Source organism: Phyllobates terribilis, unplaced genomic scaffold (genome assembly GCF_046119375.1).
Source record: "Phyllobates terribilis strain yellow unplaced genomic scaffold, ASM4611937v1 Scaffold_4__5_contigs__length_816908805, whole genome shotgun sequence".
In the NCBI taxonomy this organism is placed as follows: domain Eukaryota; kingdom Metazoa; phylum Chordata; class Amphibia; order Anura; family Dendrobatidae; genus Phyllobates; species Phyllobates terribilis.
Genome location: NW_027362764.1, coordinates 251,132,185 through 251,157,095, shown reverse-complemented (window position 1 = coordinate 251,157,095; position 24,911 = coordinate 251,132,185). Strand labels below are relative to the sequence as shown.

General features: G+C 43.7%; 1 protein-coding gene across 11 annotated transcripts in view; it reads right to left on the bottom strand.

Annotated features, from left to right (window-relative positions):
* Nucleotides 1-3,644: 3,644 nt before the first annotated feature.
* The window catches only part of COA1 (cytochrome c oxidase assembly factor 1), a 157,334-nt gene continuing 136,067 nt past the window's right edge, over nucleotides 3,645-24,911 (bottom strand). For 6 of the 11 annotated variants that reach the window (XM_073678201.1, XM_073678203.1, XM_073678198.1 and 3 more), the window contains 4 exons: nucleotides 14,602-14,700; nucleotides 7,009-7,160; nucleotides 5,964-6,040; nucleotides 3,645-5,252 (listed from right to left, as the gene is read on the bottom strand). In XM_073678201.1, the coding sequence (XP_073534302.1) occupies nucleotides 5,141-5,252; nucleotides 5,964-6,040; nucleotides 7,009-7,160; nucleotides 14,602-14,695 (435 nt within the window). In that variant the 5' untranslated portion in view covers nucleotides 14,696-14,700 and the 3' untranslated portion in view covers nucleotides 3,645-5,140. Of the gene's footprint in view, nucleotides 5,253-5,963; nucleotides 6,041-7,008; nucleotides 7,161-14,601; nucleotides 14,701-20,111; nucleotides 20,415-24,911 lie in introns of all 11 variants that reach the window. The other 5 variants (XM_073678199.1, XM_073678204.1, XM_073678205.1 and 2 more) reach the window with 1 other exon arrangement.

The following is a 24,911-nucleotide window of genomic DNA, read 5'->3' as shown; positions in this document are numbered from 1 at the left end:
ATAGACCTTAATGTGCAGTAGCAGAATGAAGTTACTCATCAGAACTTTCACTGGAGGAGCACTCACCCACATCCACCCAAGCGACCAGGAGGTTAGGGGACTGCAGAGCTATGAGAAGCTCAAGAGACAATTTAAGAACACCCATTTAAAGACGCACTCTGCGGCATCATATTTTAATTAATATGGGTTAGAAAGTTGCTTAGCTGTGCACTTAGGCAGTAAATAAGCAATAAAAAAAACTGCAACAATGTACATAGGCTTTACATTTAAAGCAAATTTTTTTTTTTTTTAAGATTAATATAGTTAGTGAGGCAACTGCCCATCTTCTGAATCTTGGGGTCCCATGCAGTATCTTACTCCAGCAGTGAATACCAACTTGACACGCTCCATGATTTATGGGAAGTAAAGTGTTAGTTTAAACTTACTGATTGGAAGTACTGGAGTGATGATCTTGTATTTTTTGTGATCATTTTCTGTTCAATGGAGTATCAAGATCCAATCTGAAAGCAATGTTAGCTAATCAGAACCAGCATCTAATATACTTCAACTTCCTCTGTGACATTTGCAGCTGTAGTTTAGAAGGTAAGTAACCCTCTACATGGGAAATATATAGTTACTTTATAGTCCCAGGTTAAAGTCACCTTGCTTTTGGTGCCCACCATTTGCCTCCTCTATTTCAATTGTCCGACACAGTGGCGGGGGCAGTTAGTTGCGGTTTACACGTAGCGCTGCACTCTACATGCCACATCTACAAGTATATGTTGGCTTACTTTGGTCTACAAAGTTATGACAAATTGGTGCAGGGCATCACTATTTAGACTCTGCCAGTTCTCCAGCCTCTTCTATAGACCACACTCCTCTGTTGAACATGAACTACAGGTAACTGATCTCTGCGTCCAGTATAACAGGTGTCTGAGCGCTGCTAGCATGGGGACTATGAAAGGACAGCGCCTCCAGGTCCTAGACATGTCAGAGAAGGTGTCTAAAACACAGGCTATGAGGTTCAAGATATGCAAGACTTTAGATCCCCCCCCCCCCCTCACAAATGAAGCCATATTTCTGGTAAATCAGTTCCCCTGTGTCTGCTGAAAGGAGGTTGCATTTTGGCTATAAAAAATGCAGTCCGTGATCTAAATAAGGTTCGTACAGTCGTACCCGAGAAAGTTTGAATCTTATGGCTGATAATGAGGCCGAGACTAAATTTTTGACTTTTTTCATGCATTTGGCATGAAGGCATCTAGAAACGACACCAGTGTAAAGCATGTAGGATACGTGAGCAAGCTATTTTTTTTGTATATTTAACATGTACCATTTTTTGGCATCTTTGGAACATTTTTCTGCTGATCTTTAAAGGCAGACGAAAGATGGGCTACTTTATATCTCTCCTGACTAATATGTTATAATAAATAGCTGTAATTCCCATGAAATAATTTTCTTTTCCCATAACTTTGCAATGTGTTGTTTCTCCTGAATACATATAAATTGACAACTGGGCGCTAGCACTTCCACTATCAGAGATGTGAACCCACACAGTCTTGAATTGTGAGCACTGATTGATTTCTGTCTTGGTATATTTGATCCCTAATTGATTGATATGTTTAATGTTTGTAAAAAGTTTTTGTACACTGCTCAAAAAAATATAGAGAACACTCAAATAACACATCCTAGATCTGAATGAATGAAATATTCTCATTGAATACTTTGTTCTGTACAAGGTTGAATGTGCTGACAACAAAATCACACAAAAATCATCAATGGAAATCAAATTTATTAACCAATGGAGGCCTGGATTTGGAGTCACCCCCCCAAAATTAAAGTGGAAAAACACACTACAGGCTGATCCAACTTTGTTGTAATGTCCTTAAAACAAGTCAAAATGAGGCTCAGCATTGTGTGTGGCCTCCACGTGCCTGTATGACCTCCCTACAATGCCTGGGCATGCTCCTGATGAGGTTGCGGATGGTCTCCTGTGGGATCTCCTCCCAGACCTGTACTAAAGCATCTGCCAACTCCTGGACAGTCTGTGGTGCAACGTGACGTTGGAGGATGGAGCGAGACATGATGTCCCAGATGTGCTCAATCGGATTCAGGTCTGGGGAATGGGCGGGCCAGTCCATAGCTTCAATGCCTTCATCTTGCAGGAACTGCTGACACACTCCAGCCACATGAGGTCTGGCATTGTCCTGCATTAGGAGGAACCCAGGGCCAACCGCATCAACATATGGTCTCACAAGGGGTCTGAGGATCTCATCTCGGTACCTAATGGCAGTCAGGCTACCTCTGGCGAGCACATGGAGGGCTGTGCGGCCCTCCAAAGAAATGCCACCCCACACCATTACTGACCCACTGCCAAACCGGTCATGCTGAAGGATGTTGCAGGCAGCAGATCGCTCTCCACGGTGTCTCCAGACTTTGTCACATCTGTCACATGTGCTCAGTGTGAACCTGCTTTCATCTGTGAAGAGCACAGGGCGCCAGTGGCGACTTTGCCAATCCTGGTGTTCTGTGGCAAATGCCAAGCGTCCTGCATGGTGTTGGGCTGTGAGCACAATCCCCATCTGTGGACGTCGGGCCCTCATACCACCCTCATGGAGTCGGTTTCTAACCGTTTGTGCAGACACATGCACATTTGTGGCCTGCTGGAGGTCATTTTGCAGGGCACTGGCAATTCTCCTTCTGTTCCTCCTTGCACAAAGGAGGAGGTAGCGGTCCTGCTGCTGGGTTGTTGCCCTCCTATAGCTCCCTCCACATCTCCTGGTATCTGCTCCATGCTCTGGACACTGTGCTGACAGAAACAGCTACCCTTCTTGCCACAGATCGCACTGTTTTCACTTTTCTGTCCAGGTCAAATTTTTCAAATCTGGCATGTTACTATGTGGTAATAATTCTGGAATGCTTCCACATACACACGTGGTCAAAATTGTTGGTACCCTTCGTTTAATGAAAGAAAAACCCACAATGGTCACAGAAATAACTTGAATCTGACTAAAGTAATAATAAATTAAAAATCTATGAAAATGAACAAATAAAAGTCAGACATTGCTTTTCTGCTTCCACTGAATTAAAAAAAAAATTAAACTCATGAAATAGGGCTGGACAGAAATGATGATACTCTTAACTTAATATTTTGTTGAACAACCTTTTGAGGCAATCACTGCAATCAAACGATTCCTGTAACTGTCAATGAGACTTCTGCACCTCTCGAAAGGTATTTTGGCCCACTCCTCATGAGCAAACTGCTCCCGTTGTCTCGTGTTGGGTATCAACAATTTTGACCACGTGTGTATCCCAGCGATTCTAGGACTGTTGTGTTTTTTTTTTCAGGACGCATTATGTTAGTGGTATCGTAATTTTCAGACCATAAGGCTACGTTCCCACAATGAGTTTTGGTGAGTTTTTGATGTTGCAGATTTCTGCATCTATTAAGTAAATTTTGTTACTTGCGTTTTTTTCTTTGAGTGCATTTTTTTTTACACGCGTTTTTATTACGTTTTTGACTTACATGTTTTAAATGAAGCTGTTTGCTTTTTATAATTCCTGGTATTTGGCTTTGACAAAACTTTATTGATACAGTCATGTGCGGCTTACATGCGTTTTATGCATTTTATACCTGCGGATTTTCTGCATCTAATGCAATTCTATGGGAAAATCTGCAGTTAAAACTCAGCGTACACACAAGAGAAATTGACATGCTGCAGATTTGAAACACGCACCGCAGGTCTGTTTATGCTGCGTAAAAAAAAAACACAGTGGGCAGGAGATTTATAGAAATCCCACGCACTTTACTGGAATTGCATTTTGACGCTGTGAAAATACAAAGCGTCAAAAACTCCTCATAGACACACAGCTATAGACGCCCTTTTTTACCAAGAAAAACTCTTACTAAAAAGTGTGCAAATCTTATAGTCCGGAGGCAGCTTTCTGTGATGGAGAACACAGATACTGTCTTCCCTGATCACAGAGAACTGCTGTCTCTCCTGTCTGACACTGATCTATGTGATTGGTGCTGAGCAGTAGAGGAAGCAGCTGGGACCTGCACGAAGACTGCAAGAGCTGAAGGACCTTCTACCAGACCAGCTCCAGGACCTTTCAGGTCATATGATCAGTCACATGAATGGAAAGAGCTGCAAAATATGGTGATATATAGTGTGTATATGTATATAAATGTGTGTGTAAATGTGCATGTAACAGAGCTGTGTGTCTATATATGTATGTTGCATAGCTGAGTGTGTGCATCTATATGTGGATGTAGCAGAGCTGTTTGTGTCTATATATACATGTAGCAGAGATGTGTGTGTCTATAAATGTGTTTATAGCAGAGCTGTGTGTGCCTAGATGTGCATATATAACAGACCTGTATTCTATATGTGGACATGTAGCAGAACTGTGTATATGTGCATAAGTAGCAGAGCTGTATGTATACGTTCATATGTAGCAGAGTTGTGTGTATGTCTATGTACATATGTAGCAGAGCTGTGTGTCTTTATGTGCATATGTAGCAGAGCTGTGTGTGTGTATATATATATATATATATATGTGTATACATACATATGTAGCAGAGCTGTGTTTGTGTGTCTATATGTGCATGGAGCAGAGCTCTGTGTGTCTATATTTGCATGTGTAGCAGAGCTGTGTGTGGATGTCTATATATATATGTAGCAGAGTGGTGTGTGTATAATACACAATGCAGAGAGACACTAACATTAGATCTATTACCTCCATATCTACCCTAGTGCATTAAAATTAGTGATAATGACCCCTCCACTTTACACCACCAGGGAAGTTTTAAGTTCATGAAAATATCTGAAATTTTATGAAAAACAAATCTTGGATCTGTGTTCATAGTTCTGGCTACTTTATTTTAACAAATGTGTTGAGACATGGTTATGTGTCACTTACTAATATATAAGTATTACAGGTTCTGTACTGACGATAGTGGCCACTTAGAGCACAGAACCCATCAGCAGAGGGCAGTACCAACAGCAAGACCAACCACTGTCTTTATTTTTTTGGCTTGACCTTTAATCTTTTGGAACCACTGGTGCAAAGATAAGACTTATTTTCCACAATTTTACATTCTCCACCTCCAACGAAAATAATGAGGAAAAATCGAAAACATATTACTGTTTAGTGAGTACATTTATGGCACATAACTGCTTATGTCTTCCCTTTCATCACTGCAGACATCAGAGTGGTAAATTGGAACACTTTCACCATTATTCAGCTTTAAAATGACATCTTGTAAATTCCACCTAAGGAATAATAAAAAAAAAAGTAAAAAAAAAGTTCTGATGGACCCCAGTGTCTTTATTCGATGCGTCTCAGCTTGCCGGCAGCTCGCGGTACACTGAAAGGACCTGCCGACGTCAGCAGTTGCGTGACCCGTCACATGACTAAATGACGTCAGCGCAGGTCCTTGAGTCTACCGCGACGAGCTGCCGGCAAGCCAGGACAAAGACACCGGGGGCCATCAGAAGGTAAGTATAATGTTTATTTTTTATTTTATTCTTTTTTTTACAGATTCTATGGTACCCGGGTCCGGAGGAGAGTCTCCTCTTCTCCAGACCTGGTACCATCCGCACATTGAAACGCATGTAATCCGCATTCATTGATGTGGATTACATGCGTTCCAATGCAAGTCAGTGGCGGTGAAAACGCAGCGCTTCCGCAAAATAATTGGTAGTGCTGCATTTTTTCCGCAGTGATAATCCGCAGCGGAAATTTCAGCAGCATGTGCACAGCACATGCGGATCATCATGGGGGAACATGGCAGGCCTTCTACCATGTGTTTTTTAAGCGTTTCTGCAGCGTTCTTGCCGCTGCGGAAACGCTTAAAAAACACATTGCGGGCACACAGCCTTTAAATGCTATGATAGACTTTTCCTAACTGATCAGGTTAGAACTAGACAACACAAGATAAAAGTAATTAAACTGAATACGCAGCCTCTCCGGCCCATACACACCTTCGGCTGAACTGGTCCTTGACAGCTGTGCTATAGAGATACCCGCCCATTGTGGTTCCTGACACTGGTATCTTGATCTGGAAGCACATGAAAACAGTAATACAAGTCGCTGTTATATAAAAAGGCTTGAAGGCTGTACTCGAATTCCCAATGTGTGACATCAGCTAATACTGTCACGGTAGCCTGAAAGGAAGTTAGGAGACACTCGTATGTACATGTGCTCCAGGTGACTCACCCTACACAAGTCATGTCCTAATGTAACTTAGAGGAACACTCCCATTTCAACATTTCACAGTTAAAATTTCCATAAAACGATGAAAAACTTTCTAAAGAGTCAGCTTTACTAGTGTTGTAGTGGCTTAGAACAATAGCACGAATTGTCAAAAAAAACTTGGCATAACCTCCATTCCCATATATATGGGTAAAGAAAACTATGTCAGGAAATCTTTATTTCTCCATAAATATCACTGCATATTCCAAGAGTCTTTAGTGGGAAAAATCAGAAAAAATGGGTGACATTCACCAAAAGTAGATCAATTATTCTTTATTGGTAGAAATACATGAAAAGAGGGCTCACTGGTAAGACCACGTTCACACGTTGAGTTTTTGGTGAGTTTTTTACCTCAGAATTTGTAAGCTAAAAACCAGAAGTGGAACAGTCAGGGAAACACGTCACCACTTCTGTATTTATCACCCACTCCTGGTTTTGGCTTACAACTACTGAGGTAAAAAACTCACCAAATACTCAAGGTCTGCACGTGGGCTAAAAGGGAACAAGTGAAACAAACTACAGGCAACCACCATTTTGTGTTACACTACGCTTCTACAAACCCATAGAAGCCTAATGTAACGCAAATCGTTGCCTGTTCTGCGTCTCATTCCCTTTTACAGGTGTCCACTTTTTTAGTGGATTTCTACCAATAAAGAAGAATTTATCCATTTTTGGTGAGTGCCATCCACTTCTTCTAACTTTACCTGGCACAAGTTGTCATAATCTAATGTGTATTGCTCTTTGATTTCTCAGTAGATCCCATAAAGAACCTACCTGGGCTGTTGTCTTATCAACGTGGTTGTATCTGTCTGTAAGTCGAAGATTGTGGACCTTAAGAGGTGGTGCTCCTAACATCTCTAAAACATTAGATCGGGACTGAAGTTTCTGCAGCGCGTCCAAGTAATATTCTTTCTTCGCAAAGGATTCTGAAATTTTGAGAAACATAATATTACATTTACTCCATATAGTTGGAGCAAACATCTTTTTTCCTAAAAACACAAGCCAAAACCCACAAGTATATAAACAAAAAGCATGTTTTGACACAAACTCAAAAATCCTTCACATTGAACCATATAATTTCCATAGTACACTATGCCACCACCAAGTAAAATTCCACAAAACATGGAAAAAGCTATAAAGTAATATAACATTTCTGGAAATGGTAAGAAAGCCATTTTTATTCATATCATATGTTCCTGACAGACCGTACACCAATGTCTGCCATTCAGAAAAACAGAATGGATATGCTGTTATACACCTGTCCAATCCTACTGTTTTTTTCAGATAAAGCTCCAGAAATCTGTTCATCGAACATAAATATGTGAGGAAAATCCTTTCTGGAGAGCAGATGGAAACCAAGAACAGGAGGTATAATGCTTTCAAGGTGTATCCCAATCTTTTTTTCTGTGAAATTTACTGGTTGTACAGTACAGACCAAAAGTTTGGACACACCTTCTCATTTAAAGATTTTTCTGTATTTTCATGACTAGAGGTAATCACCGGAAATGGTTTTCACTTCACAGGTGTGCCCTGTCAGGTTTAATAAGTGGGATTTCTTGCCTTATAAATGGGGTTGGGACCATCAGTTGTGTTGTGCAGAAGTCTGGTGGATACACAGCTGATAGTCCTACTGAATAGACTGTTAGAATTTGTATTATGGCAAGAAAAAAGCAGCTAAGTAAAGAAAAATGAGTGGCCATCATTACTTTAAGAAATGAAGGTCAGTCAGTGCGAAAAATTGGGCAAACTTTGAAAGTGTCCCCAAGTGCAGTTGCAAAAACCATCAAGCGCTACAAAGAAACTGCCTCACATCCGGTCCGCCTCAGGAAAGGAAGACCAAGAGTCACCTCTGCTTCTGAGAATAAGTTTATCCGAGTCACCAGCCTCAGAAATCACAGGTTAACAGAAATGAAGGTCAGTCAGTGCGAAAAATTGGGCAAACTTTGATAGTGTCCCCAAGTGCAGTTGCAAAAACCATTAAGCGCTACAAAGAAACTGGCTCACATGAGGACCGCCCCAGGAAAGGAAGACCAAGAGTCACCTCTGCTTCTGAAGATAAGTTTATCCGAGTCACCAGCCTCAGAAATCGCAGGTTAACAGCAGCTCAGATTAGAGACCAGGTCAATGCCACACAGAGTTCTAGCAGCAGACACATCTCTTCAACAACTTTTAAGAAGAGACTTTGTGCAGCAGGCCTTCATGGTAAAATAGCTGCTAGGAAACCACAGCTAAGGACAGACAACAAGCAGAAGAGACTTGTTTAGGCTAAAGAACACAAGGAATGGACATTAGATCAGTGGAAATCTGTGCTTTGGTCTGATGAGTCCAAATTTGCGATCTTTGGTTCCAACCACCGTGTCTTTGTGCGACGCAGAAAAGGTGAACGGATGGACTCTACACGCCTGGTTCCCACCGTGAAGCATGGAGGAGGAGGTGTGATGGTGTGGGGGTGCTTTGCTGGTGACACTGTTGGGGATTTATTCAAAACTGAAGGCATACTGAACCAGCATGGCTACCACAGCATCTTGCAGAGGCATGCTATTCCATCCGGTTTGCGTTTAGTTCAGGGGTCTCAAACACGCGGCCCGCGGGCCGCATGCGGCCCCTCCGGCTGCTTCTTGCGGCCCGCAGGCACATAGACCCCATAACGATCGCTGCTCTCTCCAGCAGCCGCCGACATCAGCGCTGTAATGCAGTGTATTGCCGCGCAGAGACCAGCTCTCTGCACAGGAATACCAAGGTCAGCCGCCGTCACTGCCATGCGCAGATGTCAGCTGCTGGCCTCTGATAGGCCGGTGGCTGGCACTGGTATTGCTGTGCAGAGAGCCGGTCTCTGCGCGGCAATACACTGTATTACAGCGCTGATGTCGGTGGCTGCTGGAGAGAGCCGCGATCATTACGGGTTCTGTGCCTGCGGGCCACAGGTGCAGAAAGGACGCCCAGGGAACGGAGGACAGGTGAGAAGAATCACCTGGGGGACGGGGACCCTGAGCGCAGTATAGGGGGATGGGGACCCTGAGCGCAGTATGGGGGGATGGGGACCCTGTGCGCCGTATGGAGGGACGGGGACTCTGTGTGCAGTATGGGGGGACGGGGAGCCAGTGCAAAGTATGGGGGGACGGGGACCCTGTGTGCAGTATGGGGGGACGGGGACCCTGTGCGCAGTATGGGGGGGACCCTGTGCGCAGTATGGGGAGGGGGACCCTGTGTGCAGTATGGGGGGGCCCTGTGTGCAGTATGGGGGGGGACGGACCCTGTGCGCAGTATGGGGGGGGACAGACCCTGTGCGCAGTATGGGGGACGGACGGACCCTGTGCACAGTATGGGGGGGACCTGGATGGGGGACATGTCAGCAAGATAAAGACCAGGATGGAGGACCATGTCTGCAATATGGGGGACCATGTCTGCAATGTAGGAGACCATGTCTGCAATATGGGGGACCTGGATGGGGGACCATGTCTGCAATATAGGGGACCTGGATGGGGGACCATTTCTGCAATATGGGGGACGTGGATGGGAGACCATGTCTGCAATATGGGGACCATGTCTGCAATATGGGGGACCTGGATGGGAGACCATGTCTGCAATATGGGGGACCATGTCTGCAATATGGGGGACCTGGATGGGTGACCATGTCTGCAATATGGGGGACTTGGATGGGAGACCATGTCTGCAATATGGAGGAAATGGATGGGGGACCATGTCTGCAATATGGGGGACCTGGATGGGAGACCATGTCTGCAATATGGGGACCATGTCTGCAATATGGGGGACCTGGATGGGAGACCATGTCTGCAATATGGGGGACCATGTCTGCAATATGGGGGACCTGGATGGGTGACCATGTCTGCAATATGGGGGACTTGGATGGGAGACCATGTCTGCAATATGGAGGAAATGGATGGGAGACCATATCTGCAATATGGAGGACCTGGATGGGAGACCATGTCTGCAATATGGGGGACCTGGATGGGAGACCATGTCAGCAATATGGGGGACCTGGATGGGAGACCATGTCTGCAATATGGGGGACCTGGATGGGAGACCATGTCTGCAATATGGGGGACCTGGATGGGAGACCATGTCAGCAATATGGGGGACCTGGATGGGAGACCATGTCTGCAATATGGGGGACCTGGATGGGAGACCATGTCTGCAATATGAAGGACCTGGATGGGGGACCATGTCTGCAATATGAAGGACCTGGATGGGAGACCATGTCTGCAAGATGAGGACCAGTTCAAAAGGTGTATAGAAAATAAAATGGTATCACTAAAAATGTCACTTTGTCATGCAAATAATGCGGCCCACCAAATTAAATGCTTTTCTGTGTGCGGCCCATATGCCCAGCTAAGTTTGAGACCCCTGGTTAGTTGGACCATCATTTATTTTTCAACAGGACAATGACCCCAAACACACCTCCAGGCTGTGTAAGGGCTATTTGACCAAGAGGGAGAGTGATGGGGTGCTACGCCAGACAACCTGGCCTCCACAGTCACCAGACCTGAACCCAATCGAGATGGTTTGGGGTGAGCTGGACCGCAGAGTGAAGGCAAGAGGGCCAACAAGTGCTAAGCATCTCTGGGAACTCCTTCAAGATTGTTGGAAGACCATTTCCGGTGACTACCTCTTGAAGCTCATCAAGAGAATGCCAAGAGTGTGCAAGGCAGTCATCAAAGGAAAATGTGGCTACTTTGAAGAACCTAGAATATAAGACATATTTTCAGTTGTTTCTCACTTTTTTGTTAAGTATATAATTCCACATGTGTTAATTCATAGTTTTGATGCCTTCAGTGTGAATGTACAATTTTCATAGTCATGAAAATACAGAAAAATCTTTAAATGAGGTGTGTCCAAACTTTTGGTCTGTACTGAATATGTGGAAGAGAAGATCTGGGCAGATTGCAGCACTTTGGTCATAAGGAAAGAAAACTACCAATCTGATTGTGAGTGACTTGGTTCTAGAGATTGAGTACATTCCAGTGGCGTAACTAGTGTCCAATGGATGTAAGATGCAAGATTCGGACTGGGCCCCCCCCCTCATCCGGGTATATATGTCCCTCATCCTGATATATATACATATGTCCTCCATCCTAGTATATATGTTCCCCCTTCATGGGCTCCATCCTGATATATATGTCTCCCATCCTGGTATAAATGTCCCTTAATCTAAGTCCCATCCTGGTTTATATGCTGGTATATACAGTGGGGAAAATAACTATATGATATACTGCCGATTTTACAAGCTTTCCCACCTACAAAGAATGGAGAGGTCTGTAATTTTTATTGTAGTTACTCTTCAACTGTGGGAGACAGTATCTAAAAATAAAAAAAAAACAGAAAATCACACTGTATGATTTTTAAATAATTAAATTGCATTTTATTGCATGAAATAAACATGATCACCTACCAACCGGCAAGAATTCTGTCTCTCCCAGACCTGTTAGTTTTTCTTTAAAAAGCCCTCCTACTCTGCACGCATTACCTGTATTAATTGCACCTGTTTGAACTCATTACATGTATAAAAGACACCTGTTTACACACTCAATAAATCACACTCCGACCTCTACACCATGGCGAAGACCAAAGTGTTGTCTAAGGACACCAGGGACAAAATTGTAGACCTGCACAAGGCTGGGATGGGCTACGGGACAATAGGGAAAGCAGCTTGGTAAGAAGATAACAACTGTTGGCACAATTATTAGAAAATGGAAGAAACACAAGATGACTGTCAATCTTCCTCGGTCTGGGGCTCCATGCAAGAACTCTCCTCATGAGGTAAGGATGATTCTGAGAAAGGTCAGGAATCAGCTCAGAAATACATGGGAGGACCTGGTCAATGACCTGAAGAGAGCTGGGACCACAGTCTCAAACATTACCCTTAGTAACACACTGCACCATCATGGATTAAAATCCTGCAGGGCAGACAAGTTCTCCCTTCTCACGCCATCAGATATCCAGGCCCATTTGAAGTGCCAATAGCCATCTGGATGATCCAGAGGAGGCATGGAAGAAGGTCATGTGGTCAGATGAGACCAAAATAGAACTTTTTGGTATCAACTCCACTCGCCGTGTTTGGAGGAAGAAGAAAGGTGAGTACAACCCCAAGAACACCGTCCCAACCGTTAAGCATGGTGGGGGAAACTTTGGGGGTACTTTTCTGCAAAGGGGACAGGACGACTGCACAGTATTGAAGTGAGGATGGGTGGGGTCATGTATCACGAGATTTTGGCCAGCAACCTCCTTCCCTCAATAAGCATTGAAAAGGAGTCATGGCTGGGTCTTCCAGCATGACAATGACCCGAAACATACAGCTAGGGCAACTAAGGAGTGGCTCCGTAAGAAGCATTCAAAGGTCCTGGAGTGGCCTAGCCAGTCTCAAGACCTGAACCCAATAGAAAATCTTTGGAGGGAGCTGAAACTCAATTTTGCCAAGCGAAAGCCCCGAAACCTGAAAGATATGGAGAAGATCTGCAATTGCAAACGAAGGTTTCTGTACCAATTATTAAGTTCTATTTCAAATACTTATTTCATGCAATAAAATGCAAATTAATTATGTAAAAATCATACATTGTGATTTTCTGATTTTTTTTCTAGATTCTGTCTCTCACAGGTGAAGTGTACCTACGATAAAAATTACAGACCTCTCCATTCTTTGTAGGTGGGATAACTTGTAAAATCGTCAGTGTATCAAATACTTATTTCCCCCACTGTATATCCCCCATCCTGGTGTATATCCTGGGCCCTTCCTAGTATATTAGTATATATATCCCTCATCCTGGTATATGTCCCCCATTCAGCCGCTGTTCTTTAATGTATAGAAAAAAAAACAATTATACTCATCTTCCCTCTGTCATCTTCTGAAGCCGGTAGCTGACTTCAGCGTGCAAGCAACGGGAGCGCATGACGTCACTTCCATGCGTCCTTAGTCACGTGCACGTCAACGTCAGCTGCTGGCCTCTGATTGGCTGGCAGCGTGTATTGCCACGCACGGACTCTACGGGTCGTAAGGACACACATCCAGTTGAAGTTTGCGCTGGTGTCGACGGGCCCCTCTCCTGCATGGGCCCTGTCGCCACCTCTGCTACTGCGGTCTTTACACCCCGGGTACATCCTATCATACATGAAACTGACTGCGAGTTAACAAAACTGATCAGAAGTGCTCCTTGTATAGTTAAGCCATGGTCACACGATGAGATTTTGGTGAGTTTTTGATGTTGCAGATTTTCTGGACCTATTAAGTAAATTAGGTTACTTGCGTTTTTTTCATTGAATTTTTAGTGCATTTTTGTCATGTTTTAAACAAAGCTGCTTTGTTTTTGATAATTTATAGTATTTGGCTTTGACAATTCTTGCGTAAGTGCATGTGCATTTTTTACCTGCGGATTTTCCGCTCTGAGAAGAGGCTCTTGAGTGCTGCAGCTGGATATTTAAATCCAGCAGGGCATGCTCCCGTTTTGCTATGCCCACCGTCCTCCTCCTGCACGCTGTGCATGCAGGGCACAAGAGTGGTGACGTTATAGCACCGTGCTGGTCACCCGCATCCCCGTACGCACCTGTGTGTGCGCTGGCGGCAGGGTGCTTTGAACTGCCAGGCGCCCGCACTGATATGATTATCAGTGCTGGTGCTCGGACCCATGCAGGCAGCGGCAGCTGCCAGGACAAAAGATCACCTTGATCCTTTGTTCTTGCAGTAGGTAGCCATCTACTGACATGGTAATTAACAATGTCAGCAGATGGCCACACACAGCAGATATCAATATTCTTTTGATATGCCCAGACTTTTCAGTCTTGGACATATCTACATGGCATGTAGGGGTATTATTATAAGGGGGACAATTATGGATGGGGGCATATGTATGCATGTGGGGCACATAGGGCATCATATTGGGGCATATACCAGGTGGAATTCATTATATGCACATGCATAAATATATATATATATATATATATATATATATGCACTCACATACGTGGTAGTATATACATACATGCATACATATTTTAGGGCACTTCCATTAACAAATGCGCTACTCAGTAAGACTATGTTTTGTGTTCACTGGTGTTCTCTATGACAATCATGCAATATATGACAAATATTCAATAAGTGGAAACACCTTGAGAGGGGGTATTGTGTGTGGGGGGTTGGGATATGACACTATAGGCTACTATACAGCAAAATAACAATCTGTTATATTTTACAATGTATCAAGCAGCAGATACCACAGTAGCTTCCTGAAAGGAAATAAAGATTAAGACTTTGAATTTATTAATGAATCTTCAAAGAAGCAGACAATGTAAAAATCTATAGTATACGAGAACGGAAGAGAACCATAAAATACGGTGTAAGCGGCATATTTCACTTACTCTGAATCAAATAATACATCATGGCACATCCTCCTCCTGACACTACACCCAAATAAATGGCCATTTGTTGAAGGTTCCTCAAAGGCACTGGCATCCTTCCTGTAGAAACAAACAAAGATGTTCTGTCTTTTTTTTTGTAAACCTTTCTCAAGGAGTCTTGGGTGTACAATCTGTCCACTTCAAGTATTTGCTTAGTCATTTTTGCAGAAATGTTGGGAGGACCATAGTATTCCACCTTGAATGCTAAATACAAAGACACCTGTGTGTAGGTAGTACAGCGTTTGTTTAGCCTCCTGTGTCTTATTCTACATTTATAGCTACACAAACCTTTTTACATTCTTTCCATTTATAACTTATGATTATAAGATGCCAAACAATACAAAGATCCTGCAACAGCTACTATGCTACAGGTGCTAACATCTTACCTGCTAAGGGAAGTCATATGTTTACTAAAATATATTTGCTTCATATCCTTTAATTATATATAAAAAGATATATATGTATATATACACTGCTCAAAAAAATAAAGGGAACACTAAAACAACGCAATGTAACTCCAAGTCAATCACACTTCTGTGAAATCAACCTGTCCAGTTATGAAGCAACACTGATTGACAATCAATTTCTCCTGCTGTTGTGCAAATGGAACAGACAACAGGTAGAAATGATAGGCAATTAGCAAGACGCCCCCTACAAAGGAGTGGTTCTGCAGGTGGTGACCACAGACCATTCCTCTGTTCTCATCCTTTTTAGCTGTTCTTTTGGTCACTTTTGCATTTTGTCATTGCTCTCACCCCTAGAGGTACAGTAGCATGAGGTGGTGTCTACAGTACAACTCACAGAAGTTGCTCAGGTAGTGCAGCTCATCCAGGATAGCACATCAATGCGAGCTGTGGCAAGAAGGGTAGCTATGTCTGTCAGCACAGTGTCCAGAGCATGGAGCAGATACTGTACCAAGAGACAGGTCAGTACACCAGGAGACGTGGAGGGGGCCGTAGGAGGGCAACAACCCAGCAGCAGGACTGCTACCTCCTCCTTTTTACATGGAGGAACAGGAGGAGCGGTGCCAGAACCCTGCAAAATGACCTCCAGCAGGCCTGCTCAAAATGTCAGAAACAGACTCCATGAGGGTGGTACGAGGGCCCGACATTTACAAGTGGGTGTTGTGCTTACAGCCCAACAATGTGCAGGGTGATTTTCATTTGCCAGAGAACACCAAGATTGGCAGATTCGACATTGTAACCCTGTGCTCTTCACAGATGAGAGCAGGTTCACACTGAGCACATGTGACAGACGTGATAGAGACTGGAGACGCCGTGGAGAATGTTCTGCCACCTGTAACATCCTCCAGAATGACCAGTTTGGCAGTGGGTCAGTAATGATGTGGGGGGGGGGCATTTTTGTGGAGAGCTGTACGGCCCTCTATGTGCTAGCCAGAGGTACCCTGACTGCCATTAGGTACCGGGATGAGATCCTCAGACCCATTGTTAGACCTTATGCAGGTGCAGTGGGCCGTGGGTTTCTTCTGATGAATGACAATGCTAAGTTTCATGTGGCTGAAGTGTGTCAGCAGTTCCTGCATGATGAAGGCATTGATGCTTTGGACTGGCCCGCCCGTTCCCCAGACCTGAATCCAATCGAGAACATCTGGAGCATCATGTTTCATTCCATCCACCAATGTCACGATGCACCACAGACTGTCCAGGAGTTGACTGATGCTTTAATACAGGTCTAGGAGGAGATCCCTCAGGAGAACATCCGCCTCCTCATCAGGAGCATGCCCAGGCGTTGTAGGGGGTCATACAGGCACGTGGAGGCCACACACACTACTGAACATCATTTCCTTGTCTTGAGGCATTTCCACTGAAGTTGGATCAGCCTGCAATTTGATTTTCCACTTTAATTTTGAGTATCATTCCAAATCCAGACCTCCATGGGATATTAATTTTGATTTACATTGATCATTTTTATGTTTTATTGTTCTCAACACATTCCACTATGCAATGAATAAAGATCTGCAACTGGAATATTTCAGTGATATCTAGGATATGGTATTTTAGTGTTCCCTTTATTTTTTTGAGTTTTGTGTATACTGTATATACACATGCACTCAAATACATATATGCTCCTCAACATTGAAATTGTAACGCCAAAAAGGAAAAGTTGTGGAATCATGGAAATCACAGGATGGATAGACATATTAATGATATCAAAATGATTAAAAAAATGGAAACAAAATTTAAAAACTTCTTTATTTATTCAGCATCGAGTATGACCACCACGTGCAGAAATACACACAGTTACACTCCTTGGCTGCTCTCAGTGAGGTTATTAATGGTTGTCTGAGGAATGTTCTGCCACGCTGAATGCACTTGGGCACTCAAATCATCAAGATCTGCTGCTGGCAGCTTTCTTTGCAATTGCTGACCAACGACATCCAGGATGTGCTCAATGGGAGACAAATTCAGAGACATTGCAGTCAATGGTAGCACGTTTAGATCACACTGGCTGCTTCTCACAGTAGCAACCGCAACATGCGGCTTGGATTAATGTTGAAAAACGGCTCTAGGGACACTTTGATTTGGGCATGGAGCCAGTGGTTTGGCCATTTTGAAATGTAACATCGAGCTGTTCGTGTACCTATAATGAAGACTAGAGTGGTCAAGCTCAGGTTCATCATACCACTACACACCATAATTCAAGGAGTAGGACTAAGTGACGTTTCCTCCTCAAAGCCATTCTGCATTGTAAGCAAAATTAGACATTAAATACCAAACTTAAAGCATCAAATTGAATCTGCACAAACCATCAGAGAGCGTTTGCGCAACACTGTGCTATGAGTTAAAGTCCAGCTATTGGTGCTCCATTGACCCCACTCTACTGATCTTAAAGGCTACAATGGTGCTGAGCAGCATGGCAATGGAGGCTGGAATTAAGGTCTATCCTCTTCAGCAATGAGTCCTGCTTTTGTCTTGATGCAATTATAGCCAGAGATTGGCCTGGAGACCAAGAGGGCAACACCATGAAGTGGCCTTCAGAAGGGAACATCACATAGGTCCTACTCCTGGGATAATAGTGTGGAGTAGCATAACGTACAATAACTGGACCCTTCTAGTTTTCATTCCAGGTACATCCACAGGTACACTAACAGTTTTATGGATTTAGTTGTGAATCAGTAGTACGGCCATTTCTGCATAATCTCCCAGAAGCCGATTTTCAGTACGATAATGCCATCAAAGTTTTTTATCCTCTTAATATATTGCAATCATTATATTATATAGCACTGTGTACTTACAATTGCTCATTTTGCCTTTCTACTCAGCTAATTCTCCATTAGGTCTATGACATCACATAATCAAAAATTACTAGCTGAATCCTTCTGACTTCCAGGAGGTCAATTTTCCCTGTATGAGTAATACATCACTGCAAAAGTCCCTGGCAGGGGGAGGAGAGAGCAGCTCTGTCAGGAGTTGAAGAGGGGAATGATAAATGCAGGGACAAGAGACTTCCTGTTTCTACATAGAGCAGAGAAAAGAGGAGAATTAGCTGGGTAGAAAGGCAAAATGTACAATTGTAAGTACACAGTGCTATATAATATGATGACTGCAATATATTAAGAGGATAAAATATCAAAAAAAAGATAGAAGGCACTAACCGGTTCATGTAAAAACTTCTTTATTGTTGCATTAACATTTGTGCCGACAAGGAGAGGATAAATATTTTGATGGGAGGAGTGCTTCTTTAATAACCTCATTGATAGCATGCCAAAGTGTGTAAGTGCGTGTATTCCTGAACTCATACTCGATACTGAATAAATCTAGATTCTTGAAAATTTGTTTCAATTCTTTCATTATTCGCATATCACTAACCTGTCTATCCATCCTGGGATTTCTGTAATTCCATCCTGTGATTACCATAATTCCACAAATTTCTCTTCTTGGTAGTATTGCAATTTCAATGTTGAGTAGTGTGTGTATATATATATATATATATATATATATATATATATATATATATATACAGTACAGACCAAAAGTTTGGACACACCTTCTCATTCACAGATTTTTCTGTATTTTCATGACTATGAAAATTGTACATTCACACTGAAGGCATCAAAACTATGAATTAACACATGTGGAATTACATACTTAACAAAAAAGTGTGAAACAACTAGAATCATAGAATGGTAGAGTTGGAAGGGACCTCCTGGGTCATCTGGTCCAACCCCCTGCTCAAAGCAGGATTCACTAAATCATCTCAGACAGATGTCTGTCCAGCCTCTGTTTGAAGACGTCCATTGAAGGGGAACTCACCACCTCTCGTGGCAGCCTGTTCCACTCATTAATCACCCTAACTGTCAAAAAGTTTTTTTCTAATATCTAATCTGTGTCTCCTCCCATTTAGTTTCATCCCATTGCTTCTAGTCTTTCCTTGTGAAAATGAGAATAAAGATGATCCTTCTACAATGTGACAGCCCTTGACATATTTGTAGACAGCTATTAAGTCTCCTCTCAGTCTTCTTTTTTGCAAGCTAAACATTCCCAAATCCTGCAACCGTTCCTCATAGGACATGGTTTGCAGACCAGTCACCATTCTGGTCGCTCTTCTCTGAACTTGCTCCAGTTTGTCGATGTCTTTTTTAAAATGTGGTGCCCAAAACTGTACACAGTATTCCAGATGAGGTCTGACCAAAGAGGAGTAAAGACCGATAATGACTTCACGTGATCTAGACTGTATGCTTCTGTTAATACATCCCAGAATTGTATTTGCCTTTTTTGCTGCTGCATCACACTGTTGACTCATGTTCAGTCTATGATCTATTAGTATACCTAAGTCTTTTCACATGTACTGTTGCTAAGCTCTATTCCTCCCATTCTGTATATGCTTTTTTCATTTTTATTGCCCAGATGTAGTACTTTGCATTTTTCCCTGTTAAAAACCATTCTGTTGGTTGCTGCCCACTGCTCCAGTTTATTTAGGTCTTTTTGAATCCTCTCTCTCTCTTCTCTAGTATTAGCTATCCCTCCTAGCTTTGTGTCATCAGCAAATTTAATCAGTTTACCCTCAATTCCTTCATCTAAATCATTGATGAAGATGTTGAACAATACAGGTCCCAGGACAGAGCCCTGTGGTACCCCACTTGACACATTCATCCAGCTGGATGTGAAGCCATTTACAACCACCCTTTGAGTCCGATCACTAAGCCAGTTATGAATCCACCTAACAGTTGCCTGGTCCATTGCATACTTGGTCATTTTTTCAATAAGGATGGTGTGAGATACTTTGTCAAATGCTTTGCTGAAGTCAAGATATACTATATCTACAGCATTTCCCTGATCCACCCAGTCAGTGATTCTGTCATAGAAGGAAATTAAGTTAGTCTGACATGACTTGTTAGTTACAAACCCATGCTGACTCTGGTTAATCACTTCATTCTTATCCATGTACTTACATACATGTTGTTTAATAATTTGTTCAAAGATCTTTCCTGGTATAGAAGTCAGACTCACCGGCCTATAGTTCCCTGGGTCCACCTTCTTCCCCTTTTTGAAGATAGGAACAACATTTGCTCTTCTCCAGTCTTCTGGGACTTCTCCTGTTCTCCAAGAATTTTCAAAGATTATGGAGAGTGGTTCTAAAATTTCTTCTACGATCTCCTTCAGTACTCTGGGGTGTAATTCATCTGGACCTGGAGACTTGAACTCATTTATGTTAGCTAAATATTCCCTCACAATCTTTCTGTTTACAGATAACTTGGATTCTTCTATTCCTTTAAAAGGACATTGAAGATCAGTTGATGTTACATTTTCTTTCTGAGAGAAAACAGATGCAAAATAGGAATTAAAAAGTTCGGCCTTCTCAACATCCTCTCTTACCATTTCTCCATTTTCATCCTGTAAAAATCCTATAGCATCTTTGACTTTTCTTTTACTTTTGACATACCCCCAAAATCCTTTTTTATTGCTTTTGACATCTCTTGCAAGCCTTAATTCATTGTCAGCTTTAGCTAACCTGATACGTGTTATATTACGTGAAAATATGTGTTATATTCTAGGTTCTTCAAAGTAGCCACCTTTTGCTTTGATGACTGCTTTGCATACTCTTGGCATTCTCTTGATGAGCTTCAAGAGGTAGTCACCGGAAATGGTCTTCCAACAATCTTGAAGGAGTTCCCAGAGATGCTTAGCACTTGTTGGCCCTTTTGCCTTCACTCTGCGGTCCAGCTCACCCCAAACCATCTCGATTGGGTTCAGGTCTGGTGACTGTGGAGGCCAGGTCATCTGGCGTAGCACCCCATCACTCTCCTTCTTGGTCAAATAGCCCTTACACAGCCTGGAGGTGTGTTTGGGGTCATTGTCCTGTTGAAAAATAAATAATGGTCCAACTAAACGCAAACCGGATGGAATAGCATGCCGCTGCAAGATGCTGTGGTAGCCATGCTGATTCAGTATGCCTTCAAGTTTGAATAAATCCCCAACAGTGTCACCAGCAAAGCACCCCACACCATCACACCTCCTCCTCCATGCTTCACGGTGGGAACCAGGCATGTCGAGTCCATCCGTTCACCTTTTCTGTGTCGCACAAAGACACGGTGGTTGGAACCAAAGATCTCAAATTTAGACTCATCAGACCAAAGCACAGATTTCCACTGGTCTAATGTTCATTCCTTGTGTTCTTTAGCCCAAACAAGTCTCTTCTGCTTGTTGCCTGTCCTTAGCAGTGGTTTCCTAGAAGCTATTTTACCATGAAGGCCGGCTGCACAAATTCTCCTCTTAACAGTTGTTGTAGAGATGTGTCTGCTGCTAGAACTCTGTGTGGCATTGACCTGCTCTCTAATCTGAGCTGCTGTTAACCTGCGATTTCTGAGGCTGGTGAATCGGATAAACTTATCCTCAGAAGCAGAGGTGACTTTTGGTCTTCCTTTCCTGGGGCGGTCCTCATGTGAGCCAGTTTCTTTGTAGAGCTTGATGGTTTTTGCAACTGCACTTGGGGACACTTTCAAAGTTTGCCCAATTTTTGGGACTGACTGACCTTCATTTCTTAAAGTAATGATGGCCACTTGTTTTTCTCTACTTAGCTGCTTTTTTGTTGCCATAATACAAATTCTAACAGTCCATTCAGTAGGACTATCAGCTGTGTATCCACCAGACTTCTGCACAACACAACTGATGGTCCCAACCCCATTTATAAGGCAAGAAATCCCACTTATTAAACCTGACAGGGCACACCTGTGAAGTGAAAACCATTTCCGGTGACTACCTCTTGAAGCTCATCAAGAGAATGCCAAGAGTGTGCAAAGCAGTCATCAAAGCAAAAGGTGGCTACTTTGAAGAACCTAGAATATAGAACATATTTTCAGTTGTTTCACACTTTTTTGTTAAGTATATAATTCCACATGTGTTAATTCATAGTTTTGATGCCTTCAGTCTGAATGTACAATTTTCAAAGTCATGAAAATACAGAAAAATCTTTAAATGAGAAGGTGTGTCCAAACTTTTGGTCTGTACTGTATATATATACATACATATATACATGCATGGTATATACACATAGCTGCATTATAAATACACAATTCTACTTTTTTAATCATATATATAAATATATATATATATATATATATATATATATATATATACACATATATATATATATATACACACATATATATCACTAGATGGTGGCCCAATTCTAACGCATCGGGTATTCTAGAATATGTATGCGGCCGACCGGGCGCAACTAATCAGCGAAGCAGTGTTTAAATGGGTTGTGCACTACTTTAAATTAACCCCCCAATGTATCCCCCCGGGGCCCCTAATGAATTTTGTAATTACATGATGTTGTCAATACTGCTTGTGACAACATCGCTGACCACGCACAGCCAGCACGTAATTCCCCCGGCTGCAGCCGGCTCTTGCTTCGGCTTACATCTCGACTATTTTCGGCTGCAGCCAGGGGTCTCCTGTTCCGCGTACCACGGTGAATGATGGGCTGTGGGCGGGGTTATCCCCCATCGTGTCACACCCAGCATCCACCGCGCGCTCTGTCAATGAATGCGCGTGCGGTGGATGCCGGGTGTGACGGGATGGGGGATAACCCCGCCCACAGCCCATCACTCACTGTGGAACGCGAAACAGGAGACCCCTTGGCTGCAGCCGCAAATAGTCATGACATAAGCGGAAGCAAGAGCCAGCTGCAGCCGGGGGTCACATGCTGCCTGTGCGCGGTGACCCGAGTATAAGCCGAGACCCCTAATTTTACAACAAAAAACTGGGAAAATGTATTGACTTGAGTATAAGCCTAGGGTGGGAAATGCAGCAGCTACTGTTAAATTTCCATATCCTGGTATGTATGGCTCCCTCATCCCCTAATTGTGGTTTGTAAGGCTCCGTCATTCCCCTAATCCTGGTTTGTATGGCCCCCTTATCTTGGCTTGTACGGCCCCCTCATCCTGGCTTGTATGGCCTCCTCATCCTGGCTTGTATGGCCCCCTCATCCTGGTTTTGTATGACCTCCTCATTCCCCCATCCCCACAGCACAGTTAAAAAAATAAACACTAATACTCACCTTCTTTCCTTACCTCTGCTCCAGCGCTGTCTGTCCTGTCTACAGCAGCTCCTGGCAGGATCTGAGGCACAGCACGCACTCTCAGATACTGCCCTGAGTTGCTGCTGTCTGTAGATTCGCTCCTCTCCACGCCGGGACTAAGTGCGTGGAGAGGCACAAATCTGTACTCACTATAGTAGCAGATGCTGCAGATCTGCATCCATATTCCCACAGTAGTGTTGAATAATTATAGTTTCATTGTCTGTTACGTAACGTGCAAATTGTTGAATATTCTGCTGGGTTTGCCTTAGTTGGTAGAGCATTCGTTTTTTATAAATTTGGTGATAGTGTTGTTGTCTGTTTGCCCTGGATTCTGGAGATTCACTCACCCGACATTGTCTATGGGATTCCGCATCGTGTTCCAGCCTAGCGGCAGTGTGTTGCTGTGTCTCCAGTTCCCGACTTTGTCTGTGAGATACCGCATCCTGGGCTTGTCTGGCGGCAGTGTGTTGTGGTGTCTCCTGTTGCCGACGTTTTCTATGAGACTCCACATTCTGGGCTTGTGTGGCAGCAGTTTGTTGTGGTGTCTGTTGCTCTCGACGTTGTCGTTTCCTTGCTGCTTCTGCTGATTTTCTGTCATCCTCAGTGGCGTATTTTCGCTTACGACCCATTGGAAGACAGGAAGCGTAAATCGTGATAACGTGCAGTAAAGAAGTATCTGTTCAGCGCGCTGTGACTGGCAGAACGTGTTCAGTAAACGTGACAGAAGTACGTCACACTGTGACTGACAGAACGTGTTCAGTAAACGTGACAGAAGTACGTCACATTGTGACTGACAGAACGTGTTCACTGAACGTGACAGAAGTACATCACACTCTGAGTGACCGTGTTTAGTAAACGTGACTGAACTATGTCGCACTATGACTGACAGAACGTATTCATTAAACGTGACAGAAGTTCATCACACACTGTGACTGACAAAACATGTTCAGTACGTCATTGGCAGTTGGTGAGTCACATGACCACATGGGCGGAGTCAGCCCTGCTATCTCCCGATGGTGGCGTACTTATTTTAAATCCGGCGCCAATTGGCCAGAGAGCGTGTTTAAATTTGGCGCCAAAATCGCTGATTGGTCGTGGCCGGCGGCTGCGACCAATCAGCAGAGCGGTGTTCAAATTTGGCGCCAATATCGCTGATTGGTCGCAGCAGGCGGCCGTGACCAATCAGCGATTTTGGCGCCAAATTTAAACACGCTCTCCGGCCAATTGGCGCCGGATTTAAAATAAGTATGCCACCGTCAGGAGATAGCTGGGCTGACTCCGCCCATGCGGTCATGTAACTCACCAACTGCCCATGACGTACTGAACATTTTGTCAGTCAAAGTGTGTGATGCACTTCTGTCACGTTTAAAGAATACGTTCTGTCAGTCACAGTGAGAAATAGTTCAGTCATGTTTACTAAACATGGTCAGTCAGAGTGTGATGTACTTCTGTCATGTTCAGAGAACACGTTCTGTCAGTCATCTCCCGGCTGCATCGCCGCTGACCTCCAGGCGGCTACCGTCGGGAGATCAGCGGCTAGGGCCGCTGATCTCCCGACGGCAAGTGTGAAGGGAGGACCGGGGAGCGGCGCTGCCTAGGCCGCCGGTCGGGGTACTTCTGCTGCGAGCAGCCGAGAGATGACCAGCTAGAGCCGGTCATCTCCCGGCTGCATCGCCGCTGACCTCTGTGCGGCAGATGAGCCGCTAACGGCCGCCATCTTGTTC